This window comes from Hippopotamus amphibius, chromosome 1 (assembly GCF_030028045.1).
Source record: "Hippopotamus amphibius kiboko isolate mHipAmp2 chromosome 1, mHipAmp2.hap2, whole genome shotgun sequence".
Taxonomy (NCBI): Eukaryota; Metazoa; Chordata; class Mammalia; order Artiodactyla; family Hippopotamidae; genus Hippopotamus; species Hippopotamus amphibius.
This window is the reverse complement of record NC_080186.1, coordinates 182499780-182511853: the sequence shown is the minus strand read 5'-3', so window position 1 is coordinate 182511853 and position 12074 is coordinate 182499780. Positions and strand designations below refer to the sequence as shown.

Here is a 12074-nt window from a genome sequence, read left to right as displayed (position 1 = left end):
TTAATTTAAGTGTGTTTTAATTTTTATCCCTTGGAAGAATTTTTTTCGGCATTTGGGGAACAAAAACATGTTTGCAACACTCCCTAAAAAGTCCATTGTCTAGCAATTTGTTTAAATGATCTAACTGTATTAAACATGAGTATAGAAGGACTTCCTTTAAAAAAAAAAAATTCTAAATGGATATTTCATTATCCCCAAGCAGTTCTTAGAATTATAATGCATTCACTTTTAACCATGGCTTAAATGTTTTTATCTTTTATCAACAAAATGCCATGCTCATAAAATAGATGTCTTTTCTATTTATGATAAATTAATCTTTGTTCACTCCTCTTGCATATTCTGCTACAAAAAGTCTTTGACACTCAAATAAATTTGCCTTCTACATCTAAAACATTTATTTTTAGGATTCAATTTATAGTCACCAGTTGCTGAATTTTGCAAATGATTTTGAATAGACAGTAATAATATGTGGATTGTTAAGAGGAAATAAAAATTCAAATTAATAATTAAAATATTATATACATTAAAATGGCACAGGGATGCTTACCTTATTCTTTGTACATCAGAATATTTACTTATGACTTCTTAAACAATTATATTTGACATGAATATTTGCATGTCACCAGTCTTCATAAAATGATAAAGATAGTGTAAAAGTATAAGTAAACAAATGCTAGGACAAATTAAATTTTATATTATTTAAGTGAAAAGGATTTATTCTGAATTTGCTAAAATGTGACTGATCACTTGCAAGTTAGCTTTGAAATTGGTGTTTCTCCAATGTGTTTCAATGAGCATTATTCATGGAAGACACTGACAAGCCTTCTGTGAACAGGGAGGCAGTAGCCCAATCAGTTCGGAAACTGTTTTAACCTCCACAAATTCACAGTATATGTTAGCATCATAAAGCTCCCAGAAGCCCATCAGAAGGAAATCTAGCATCTATCCCAGCATCTTGTCACTGTAATCCTGCTATGTACTGTCTATGCTAATGTAGACGAAGTGTCATTCTGCCAGTAGACCAGTTGTTCCAAGAGAAACACAGATGAGAAACTAAATTCTCCAACCCTTTCATCTGGAACTGTGATTAGAACAACATTTATTTATTGACACCCTATTAGTTAACATTTAGGCCTTGGTTTCCTCTTGTATAAAATGAAAGATGTTGTATGTTATCAACTGTAAGGTTCTTTCTGGTAGTAACAAGTTCTAGTTTTTTTATGCCAAGGCACAGTTAGTTCAAGCTGTTGTAGAGATTATAAAGTGATTAAGACATGGTGTCTGATAAATGTTGCAGAGGACAGATGGATAGGGCTCTGGGGATTCAGAGAGAAAAAGGGGGTTTGAGTGGGATTTGACCAAGCAGTTGAAAAAAATAATCCTTTTACATGGAGGGGAGGACACCAGTAAGTGCCTGGGGTCAGGCTCAGAGTCTGACTTGGGACTGGTTATCATAACTGGCTGGAGCTTAGGGCCCTGGAAAGGAGGCGAGAGGTCTGGTCAAGCGTTAGAGTTGAGACACTGCCAATAGCAGTCCAGGAACATCTGCTCCCCTCAGCCAGGCCCAAAATTCTTCCCAGGGAGCCTAATCTGAAAACATATTTTGGAACATTTGCTTGAGTAAAACAACTTTGGTTTGATCCTGCTTCTCACTCCCATGTACAGGGCACTGCACTGGTGGCTGTGGGGTATTTAGTTAATTGTTAGATGAGACATGATCTTTTGGTTACTGATCGCACTGAGGGAGCTTCCATGAACCATAAGGACATCTTTCAGGTTACAGAAAAATATGGGCATGCAGCTGTGGATAGATCCTATGAGAGCATGTGTGACTAGACATGAAGCCATAGGGTTTTTATGACTTTTTATTGGATGTGGTAGAAATGATATTTGTATCATCCTTGTTATGTTGCTTTTGGCTTTCATAAAATGATGTAGGCTTCACCGCTTACAGGAATATCCTAGCTTTATTTGAATATAGAATACAGGGTATCATCAGTTTCAAACTCAACTCATCCAAAATGAATCTTACCCTCTTCTTTACCAAATGCTTGATTTCTTCTCCAAATGTTGTATTGGCTAAAGGCCTACACTTGAAAAACTTCCACTCATTTTTACTTCTGCTCTATTGTATTTCATGGTGGGGAACGCAGAGTTGAAAAGGTCAAATTGGAACAAACCGAGATAATTAAGATGTTATCAGAATGGTGTGCCCAAGCACTGGAGGGCCCATTCTCACTGCCTGTCAGTGGAGCAGGCTAGATGCCTGGGTGCCTCCATGCTTGCCTAAGGGCCATGCTTGCTGCCAGAAATCAGACATGGCAGGGGAAGGGATGGAGGGGAGGGCAGATGTGAGAAAGGAGAGAAACAGAGGGTAAAATGGACTAGAGTCTCAAATCACCCTGACTAGCACTGAATGTTATCAATTTCTTGAAAGGGCAACTATACTGACAAACATTGGCTCCTGTCTTCATGTTAATACCTTTGACTATTGGTGGGATAAACTATTTGTAATGTATATATTTTTGTTGAGTACTCTTTCAGAGAGATTGCTGTCTCAACAAAAATGACACATCATCTGTCTCAAAAATATCTCCTCTTAAAACTTTCAAGAATGGGAAGGAATGAAGTGTGCCAGCCGCCCTGATAGGTGCTTCAATGTATATCATCTCATTTAATCTCCACACCAATGCTTCTAACTATATGTTATTCCCCATTTTTACAATTTATATAAGTTGCCTCAAGGTAACTTCACACCCAGCCCTGCCTCTGGGATAACGCTTCTCCTATATTTTGTAGAAAAATCATACATTTAGCAACATAGGTAATTTTCTTCCGTTTCCTGCATTTTTTTTTTTTTTTTTTTTTAAGTTTGGAACTCAGTTTCTTTGCAAATTTTCTCAAATTTCTTGAGTCCTTTCACAGACTTTTTATACCTGGCCAACAAAAATGAAGAACTAAGAAATATTTCCTCTTTCCCTATAGAAACAGGTTTGCTTGCCTGAATTACATGTAGACTGTCTCTTGTCCTCTACTTTACTGAAGTAGACTCAGCTTAAGTTACAGCCAGGAACTTACAAAGGACAAAAGCACTGTTTTCTCCCACCTTCGTCCGCACATTATGCCAATGTTAACTCTTACAATTTTTAATTTCAAGTATACATTTTTGAAGTAAATCAATTGTGTGTATAAACTACCAACAAGACTGAGTGCTGGTTCAACCCTTTCTTGTTCAGTCCATTATATTAACCTTATTTTAATTTTCTTTCTTTTTTTAATGCATCCAAAAGTATTTCTTTACTTTTTTAACTACACAGAACTTTGAGCAGGTATGTATCCGCTGTTTTTCCATAGCAACGTTCATGACTGTCCTTTAGATGATTCTTGTCAGATATTCAAAGGTCACTAAACTAAAGGGGAAGCTTCAGTTACCATACCTGTTTGTGAAGCTTAAGGAAAGTCAGAGCACTTAGCCCTCAGGATCACCAACATTTTGAGAATCTCTGAAGATATGGGTCCTCTTTCCAAAAAGCATATACAAATACAAAAGTTTCAATAAGCTTTCAGGGTATTTTAGTCAGAGTTTCTGAAACTGATTCTATATTAACTACATTTTTTAAGAGGTATACTTTGAATATTTACTTATTCTCTTTTAAATTTTCTCAATTTGGGTATGTGACATCTATTCTAACCACTTCATTTTAAAAGATAAAAACAGTTGTTGTTACTGTTTTTAAGAAGAGCTTTTTACATTTAAATGAAACTTTTAAAACTCTGTGTTACACAAATCAATATTTAACTATAATTACTTCTTTGTGCTAGTAGACTTTTCTACAGCATGAATTTTCTATTCAAAGGTGAAGCTAAAGTAGTTCATATACAGTTTTGCTTAGATTTGGGAGTTAGGAATTAATAGGGGCTGTATACTTAGTATTTATCTGCTGTATAGTTTTGTCTTGCAAAACATTTTCCATTCCTGATTAGTGTATTGTTGCTTTGCAGGTATGGAACACAATCATTGGTTACTCTATTATACGTAATAGGGAGAACCATAAGTACAGATTTACAGATCTCAGAGGTAAGTACTATAGATATTGTGCATTATAATGACAATTTAGAAGCTATTTTTATGCAATTTGCAGTTGCTAAAATTAAAAATAATATGCTTATCTGCATTGTTACATTCTGTGCTCCATGTGGTATTATCACTGTGCAGGAAATGCCTTTTAATTCTGTCTTGATCCTGAAGCAGAGACCATTCCTGTTCATGGAGGGCTGTACTTTGCCTGAATTATTGCAGTAGACTATGTCACAGGCTGGTCTTCCCCTCCACTCCATCCGTCATATCACTGCCTGTCATTGCCCTGCTCCCAAAGCTTCAATAGCTCATCATAGGTTTTAGAAGAAATTTTTAGATCTTGTCATTACCACATGAGGCCCTTCATAATCTGGCCCCTGCCTTATTCTCTAGCTTCAGTTTTGCCCACTTCACCAACCAGTGTCAGAGAAAAAGAAACATAGGTACCCCCGAACACTTTTCCTCTAGTTACACTGTACCACTTACAGAATTTCTTAAAATACCATGCTGTTGCACATTTCCCAGATTTCGAAAACACTCTACCTTCTGTCTGGGGTGCCCTTCTCTTGCTTGTCCTTGGCTGGGTAATACCTAATCATCCTTTAAGACCCTGTTCCAACCACACATTCTAGGAAGTTTTTAATTAACTGATTTACACCATTTCCTCCTCCATGCTCCCAAATCATCCTGTGTAGTTGCTACTGTGAAAGAGGAAGAACTGATAATTCCTGAAGGAGTGATCTTTGTTTGGGTTTTAGCCTGCCTGAGGCTGAGCTTTCAGGACCTGATTTATCAGGGATTCCCCAGGCAAGAGAGTGAAGGGCACACCCCAAAATGCTGGATCAAAAACTCTTAGAGTCAAAACTGAGTTTGTATTGATATCTTCAAGAGTACCTCAGTTCATCTTTATGTCTACAGAACCCAGTAGTTTTATTGTTGTTGAATGAATGAATGAAGTCTGTATAACTTTAGCAATCCCCAAAGTTCCAAAATTGTATAATCACTGATAGGTCATTTAAAAAAATGCAAAGACAGATTTAGCAGTGGTTAAATTATTGCAATTTTGAAAACAAATAAATTAGCTACCATGAATATCCTTGTCAAAAAACTATTAACACCCTACAGTCCTACTGCAATATCAGAAATAATTACTTAAAAAGGAAAATGAAAAGAAAGTCACATGAATCCCGTTTCACTCCACACCAGCACAGTTTTTATACACTCTCTGAATCTCTTGCTCTGGTCTTTCTACTCCACCCTGCTGGAACCTGGCCTCACTCGTGCTCTCAAGCACCCGTGAAGCGCCACCCACCATCCCACAGGCCCACACTCCCCTCCCACCCACTGCTGGCACGGCCGGAGTATGGCTTCCCCCACCTGGCAGCAATGCCCAGGCGTGGGAGAGAGCAGGAAGTTTGTTCCTGGTCCCTTCATCTACTTTTTCCTAGAACCTTACTTTTCTTTTGCATTGCAGTTAGGCTTGACAACCCTATTACTACCTAATTTCAAGTACATTAGGGTTTAAGTGACCTTTTTTGAGTTGGTAGGGGTAGAGTACAGTATCATTTGATGATAATATGTGTTCTGAGTTGTAATCCAATAACACAGAAATAGACTTCTAGAATACAACTTCTTCATTAATTGGGGTCTGTCTGGCTTGAAGGTAATATTGCAACAAATATTCCCACAACTGAATGCTTGACCTGACTCAGTGAAGGAATTTAGCCAATGGATGAATCCACTATAAATATTCTTAAATAAAGGATAACATTTGTAACACAACATGGATGTTGTGTACCAGTTTTGAGCTTTGGAAGTTTCAAAGTTTCTTTTGAAATAAGGAAAGGTCTCACTGTAACTTTGTCTACAAATCTTGTGTAATATCCAATATGCATTCAGGAAATCTTTATTGAGCACCTACTATGTGCTTGGGGAATAGAGCAATGAATAAAATAGACAAAGTTCCTTCTGCCTGGAGCCTCCCGTCTACATGGGATTCCTCAGGACAGGTGTGGTCTTCATCACATTTCCTCAGTCACAGTCTCCTCAGGGACACACAAGATAGGGACAGACATTTCTACTCATTCTAGCTGTCATCATCCATCTGTAAGATCATGTCGCTACTTAGCATGAACTCTGTCTTATTGGGTCTAAGTGAGAAGTTCGGTTGCACTGATGGGCTGACCGTCTCTTTGTCCTTTCAGCTGCAGCAGTTTTGCAGTAACATGTTGGAGGAGCACCAGAGACTCACAGTTCAGGCCAAACTACAGACAATAAAGAACGAAAATCTGAAAAACAAAGAGCGAAGTGCCAGGATAGCTGCGTGGCTGCGGAAAAACACATAATTTAGTGGCGACGTTCAGCCCTTCTCTTACATATTATAATGTGCTCACAGTTTTGTCTTCCAATGTTCTGTGAGTCTGGAAGACCACATGTTTTGTTATTTGTATTTCAGTCACATTTACTACTCAGGGTCCTGTTCTTCCCATATGGTCACATTTGGCCCTGAGGTTCAGTGATTGTTGAGGATTTTGCCAACAATGCTGTAATTTCTGGGGAAGATTTCGCTTCATGTTGGGCTATAAACCACATAATTTACTTTAAATGCCTTGGAAAAACAAATTTACCTTAGAAAGTTTTGCTTATTCTGTTGTGAAGGCCAGTGGAATATTACATCATTGGCTAAATGAACACATTCTTTTCTGAGGAAAGTACAGATTTGCAATACTCTAGGGTTTATTTAGTTCAAAATTTAAAAGAGTAATGAGCAAATGACATAACAGTATAAAGAAACAGAAACCAGAAAAATAATATTCACTAGAAGACAGACAAGCCAAAGAAATGCAAGTTTTAAAAAGAAGAAACAGACAATTTAATGAGCCATGTTAAGTGCCCCAAAGGCAAAAAATGTGTCTCCTCCTGCCCATTTCTCTCTCCTGAGTGCCTGCTGTATCACACCACACTTTACTGGCTACTGAACTTTATGGTGTCACTAAGAGACCTGGGATCGTAGGATCCATGAAGTGCCCTTAGCATCTGTGTTGTGGAGACCAGATGGAGAGCAAGGCTCTGCCCTGAAGCTCTTGACTGTGTAATTCACCTGTGGGACAGACACTCTTGCAGCCAAAGTTTAGCAGCAAAAATAATGATGTCAACAGATAATAGCAATTATGGGCTAACCTCTAGGGCAAAGGAAAGTGGTCAAATAAAGAGAAATAGAACTGAGAGATTAACAAGAGCATAATCTTTACAGCTTTGCACTCAGGGGATTAAGTTTGAAATGTGATTTCATTTGGCCAAATTGAAAGTTTGGACAAATGAGACATTTGTAGTTTGGACAACTTTAAACATTTTCGTCAGTCACAGTGTATGAAATTAGCTTTTGTTGCCCGTGATTTAATCAGGACAGCTAAGGCAAATCATCCTACTCTAGACTTTGTGTGTATACCATTTAATTCTTGTTTTAATTTTGATTTTGTTTTTACAGAATGAGGGTAAAACTACAGGTCTCCTATCTACCTCAAAGTGATTATGTCAGTGAAAAGCCTTTAAATATGTCATATAAGCTCAAGGCAATGTGACTTAAGGGTTTTTTCCTATTTTTTTCTGTAAGTTAATGCAGCCACAAATTAAAATGCAATACAAAAGTTCACTTTCATACTGACTTCACAAGAAGATACTCCCTGAAATGGAGTGGCAGGCTATGTGACTTGGCCATAAGGACAAACCAAAGCACAGTCTGCAACAGACTTGACCATGGGTCAGAGAGATTTTTCTTTAAATTTAGCAATTTTAAATTTAAGCAATAAAATGTCTGCATGTCTTCAAATTGTTATGTGTACAGTATCTTCCTGTGTTTTCTTAAACATGTGTTCTGTATTTGCTGTATCTCCTCCAATCATCAGTCTCATCTCTAGATAACCATGTCACATGTCCTCTCAACTGCTTTCTCCTCCTCTTTTTTTCTCCTCCACTTTCACTCCCTCCCCCTCCCTTGTGTTCCCCTGTCTTCCTTCTCCCTTTCCAGTAACCTCTGCCTTCCTTCTGCCTGGTTGTCCATGTCTTCTCTCCTTGATCTTCCACCCCTCCCGTGCTCTCATTCCAAGTGTGCTTGGAAGCTGGCGCTTGGGGCACCAGGCGGGCTCTGCTGCCTGTTATTGGGTGATGCCAAGCACTGATCCTACCAAAGGAGTACATTGGGCTCTTTAGACCATTTGCTGACAATTAAAATCCCATTATATCTTAGCTTCTACAGTAATTAAACATTAGTGAAAGTGTTTGTCCAAGATCAAAAGCCCAAATATTTGGTTAATAGCCCTTCCTCTAAATATGAACAAGAATTTTGAATAACGTACATTTTTTCTTACTAGGATGAAGCCGGTTACTCCAGATAAGCATTACATTTTATTATATCATACCTTATATTTAGTATAAAAAGAAGTAATTATTGATTGATTACTATGATAGCAATAAGTCAGAGAGTGATATTGAGGCAGATTTGTCTAAATGGTATAAATACTCTATTAACCAATATACCAGCTTATCTATTAGCAACCCAACTATAACACAGTTTTTCTGACCCATTCAGTTTACTTTATACTGTTCATCATAAAACAGGTTAACAAGATGTACAATGTATTCATAATTTTTTTCAGTTTGATAATTATAAATTAAAATTTTCTTTACAGTCTTATGCTTTTTTACTCCTTAAACCCATTCAGTGACTTTCCATTGTTGACCTTAAGTGAAAGAACTAATGCCTTAGTCTTGAAGATTCTAGATGCTTTGTAATTTAGAGGAGCTCTGGGGCCAATCTGTATAACAATTTATTCTAAAGAAAGAATGAAGAAGCAAAATGAGCTTTAAAAAGGAGTCCTACTTGATTACTTTTTCTGTTTACTCCAGTAAATGCTATCTTTTTTCCATCCAAACTCTAGTAGGATTAATATGTCTAATCCCAAGCCTTAAGGGAGGCTTACAAGTAAATATAACTGCATCCTCGGATACAAAGAATTACGTAGCATAGTCAGCAGCATTTGAAACTATATGTGTACTGCCTCTAGCTTAATCTTCTCTCCAGTTCAACAACATTCAGCAAAGATGCTCTTCACAGCACATGTGCTTAAGAGCTATTTGGACTCTTCCTCTTCCCTTCCTTTCATAAACAGGTCAATCCTAAAGGTGAGGCAGAGCGAGGTAAGCGTCTACACCAGTGGGAGCTGAGGGGTAGCTGAGGAGGCCCAGGACCTGGAACAGAGTGTAAGAGCTTGAGTGGGTGAAGAGGGAGTCCACAGAGTGGGGAGCAGCTTGGCACAGGGTGTCAGAGCCCATGACGGGTGAGTAGAGTGACCACGCAGGCAAGAGGGAGCTTATGACATGGCCAGTCAGAGCTCAGACAGGGTGCGAATGGAGAGTCCTATAGTGGGGTGAAGAGGAGGTTCAGACCCGAGGGGGGTTCAACATAAAGTATCGGAGCCTGAGGAGGGAGAGGAGGATATCCACATGGGGTGGGGGAGAGTCAGAGATGGAGCTTGGTTACCACAGGAGTATGGATCAATAAGAAAATATACAAATGATAAAAAGATCCAAGTTTCTCACTGTTGGAGAAGGGAGTTGCACATGTTCAAAAGGAAGAAACTAGAATGAACCCTTTGTTGTTGGATTAGAATTGGAGGCATTGATGTTAGCAGTTCTCACAGTTCTCAACATATGATAGATTTATCCATATAGATGTAAATGTGTGTTCATAAACATATCTTGTAATCTCTCTCTAGATATATATACAGATACAGGTGCAGATAGGGAGAGATATAGACACTGGCTTTCCAACTGAGAAGGCCTGGGAGCAGCAAAACCCTACTAACAGTGAGCGCAGCCAGTGCCCAGATCTTGGCTTCTAAATGCCGTGTTTTGCTAAAAGAACCTGGGCTTCTTGGGGAAATGGCTGATTTCAAGAATGGGGCAGGAAAGGAACTATTTGAGGTAGAACATCTCTTTGTACCAAAAGACAGGGATGTACTCAAAGAATGGTGGGTACATATCAAAGGGCACAAAAGCCAACCACAAAGGTATCAGGATACTAAGTAAGACAGGTCCAAGGCTTCCTCTCTCTTCACTTCCTCTCACAATGCCAAGCAGAATGAGACGAAGACATCACCTTCTCTGCTCTCAGGCTGCTGCTGAAAGTGGGCTAGTTTGATGACTTGAAGGGTCCTGGACCCTGAGTGTTGATAGATACATATCAGAGGAGTAAGGGGGTGCTACGCATGGAGTCTGCAAAAGTTTCTTTTTTTTATCCTCAGTGAAATGATCACCCTTATCACTTAGAATGGCCCTTCAATCTTAGCATATCTTATTTGGGATCAACACAGTCCATCAGTTCCATCAGTTTCTATGAATCAGAACAGTCGTTAGTGAGGCTAGGGATTTCAGGCCTCATTTTACAAGATTGTCCTAAAAATGCTCCATAATAGAGAATAGGTATGGTTTCTTTCTGAAATGATTACCACAATAAGATTAGTGAACATCCATGTCTCACATAGATACAAAACTAAAGTTTTTTTTAAAAGTTTTTTTCTTGTGATGAGAACTCTAAGGATTTACTCTCAGTGATTTTCATACATGATATAAAGCAGTGTTAATTATATTATGTTGTGCATTATATCACTAGTATTTATTATCTTATCTTTGTAAGTTTAAATCTTTTGACTACCTTCATGTAACCCTCCACACTCCCACCCCACCCCTGCCTTTGGTAATTACAAATCAGATTCTTTTTCTATAGATTTGTTTGTTTGTTTGTTTTTGAAGTATAATTGACTTATCACACTATGAGAGTTCCTGGTGCACAACATAATAATTTGATACCTTTCAAAATGGTCACTACAATAGGTCTACTCACCATCTGTCATCATATGAAGATATTACAAAATTATTGACTATGTTCCTCACACTGTGACATTTATTTTGTAGCTGGAAGTTTGTACCTCTTAATCTCCCTTACCTATTATTCTCCTTCCCATAATCCCCTCCTCTCTGGCAACCACTTGTTTGTTCTCTGTATCTATGACTCTGTTTCTGTTTTATGTTTGTTCATTTGTCCTGTTTTTTAGATTCCACATATGAGTGAAATCGTACAGTATTTGTCTTTCTCTGTCTGATTTATTTCACCTAGCATAACACCCTCTAGGTCCATTCATGCTGTTGTAAAATGCAAGATTTAATTTTCTTGTGGCTAATATTCCATTGTATCAATATTTATATACACCACATATTCTTTCCATTCATCCAATAATGGGCACTTAGGTTGCTTTCATATCTTGGCTATTATAAATAATGCTGCAATAAACATACAAGTCCATATACCTTTTCTAATTAGTGTTTTTGTTTTCTTTGGATAAATACCCAAAAGTGGAATTCCTCAATCATCTAGTAGTTCTGTTTCTAATTTTTGAGTAATCTCCATACTATTTTCCATAGTGCTGCATGAATTTACATTCCCACTAACACTACACAAGAGTTCCTGTTTCTCCAGATCCTTGCTTGTGCTTGTTATTTGTTGTCTTTTTGATAATAGCTATTAAGACAGGTGTGAAATGGTATCTTATTGTGCTTTTGATTTGCATTTTCCTAATGATTGGTGATGTTGAATATTTTCATGTACCTGTTGGTCATCTGTATGCCTTCTTTGGAAAAATGTCTATTCAGGTCCTCTGCCCATTTTTTAATCAGGTTGTTTGGGTTTTTTTTGATGTTGAGTTGTATGACCTCTTTGTATATGCAAAATATATTAACAAGATATATTAACAAAATATATACAAATTATATTAACCGCTTATCACATGTATTATTTAAAAATATCTTCTCCTACTCAAGTAGGAGGCCTTTTCCTTTTGTGGATAGTTTCTTTCACTGTGTGAAAGCTTTTTAGTTGCACTGAAATCTTTTTAGCTTTTTAGTCCCATTTGTTTATTTTTGCTTTTGTTTCCCTTACCTG

The 12074-nt window shown here is 37.7% G+C and overlaps 1 protein-coding gene across 1 annotated transcript in view; it reads left to right on the top strand.

Moving 5' to 3' along the window:
* Positions 1-11836, top strand: part of LVRN (laeverin) — a 68946-nt gene extending 57110 nt beyond the window's left edge. Inside the window, exons 19-20 of the mRNA XM_057737069.1 lie at positions 4003-4078; positions 6283-11836. Coding sequence (XP_057593052.1) covers positions 4003-4078; positions 6283-6423 — 217 coding nt within the window. The 3' untranslated portion in view covers positions 6424-11836. The remainder of the gene's footprint in view (positions 1-4002; positions 4079-6282) is intronic.
* Positions 11837-12074: the final 238 nt, after the last annotated feature.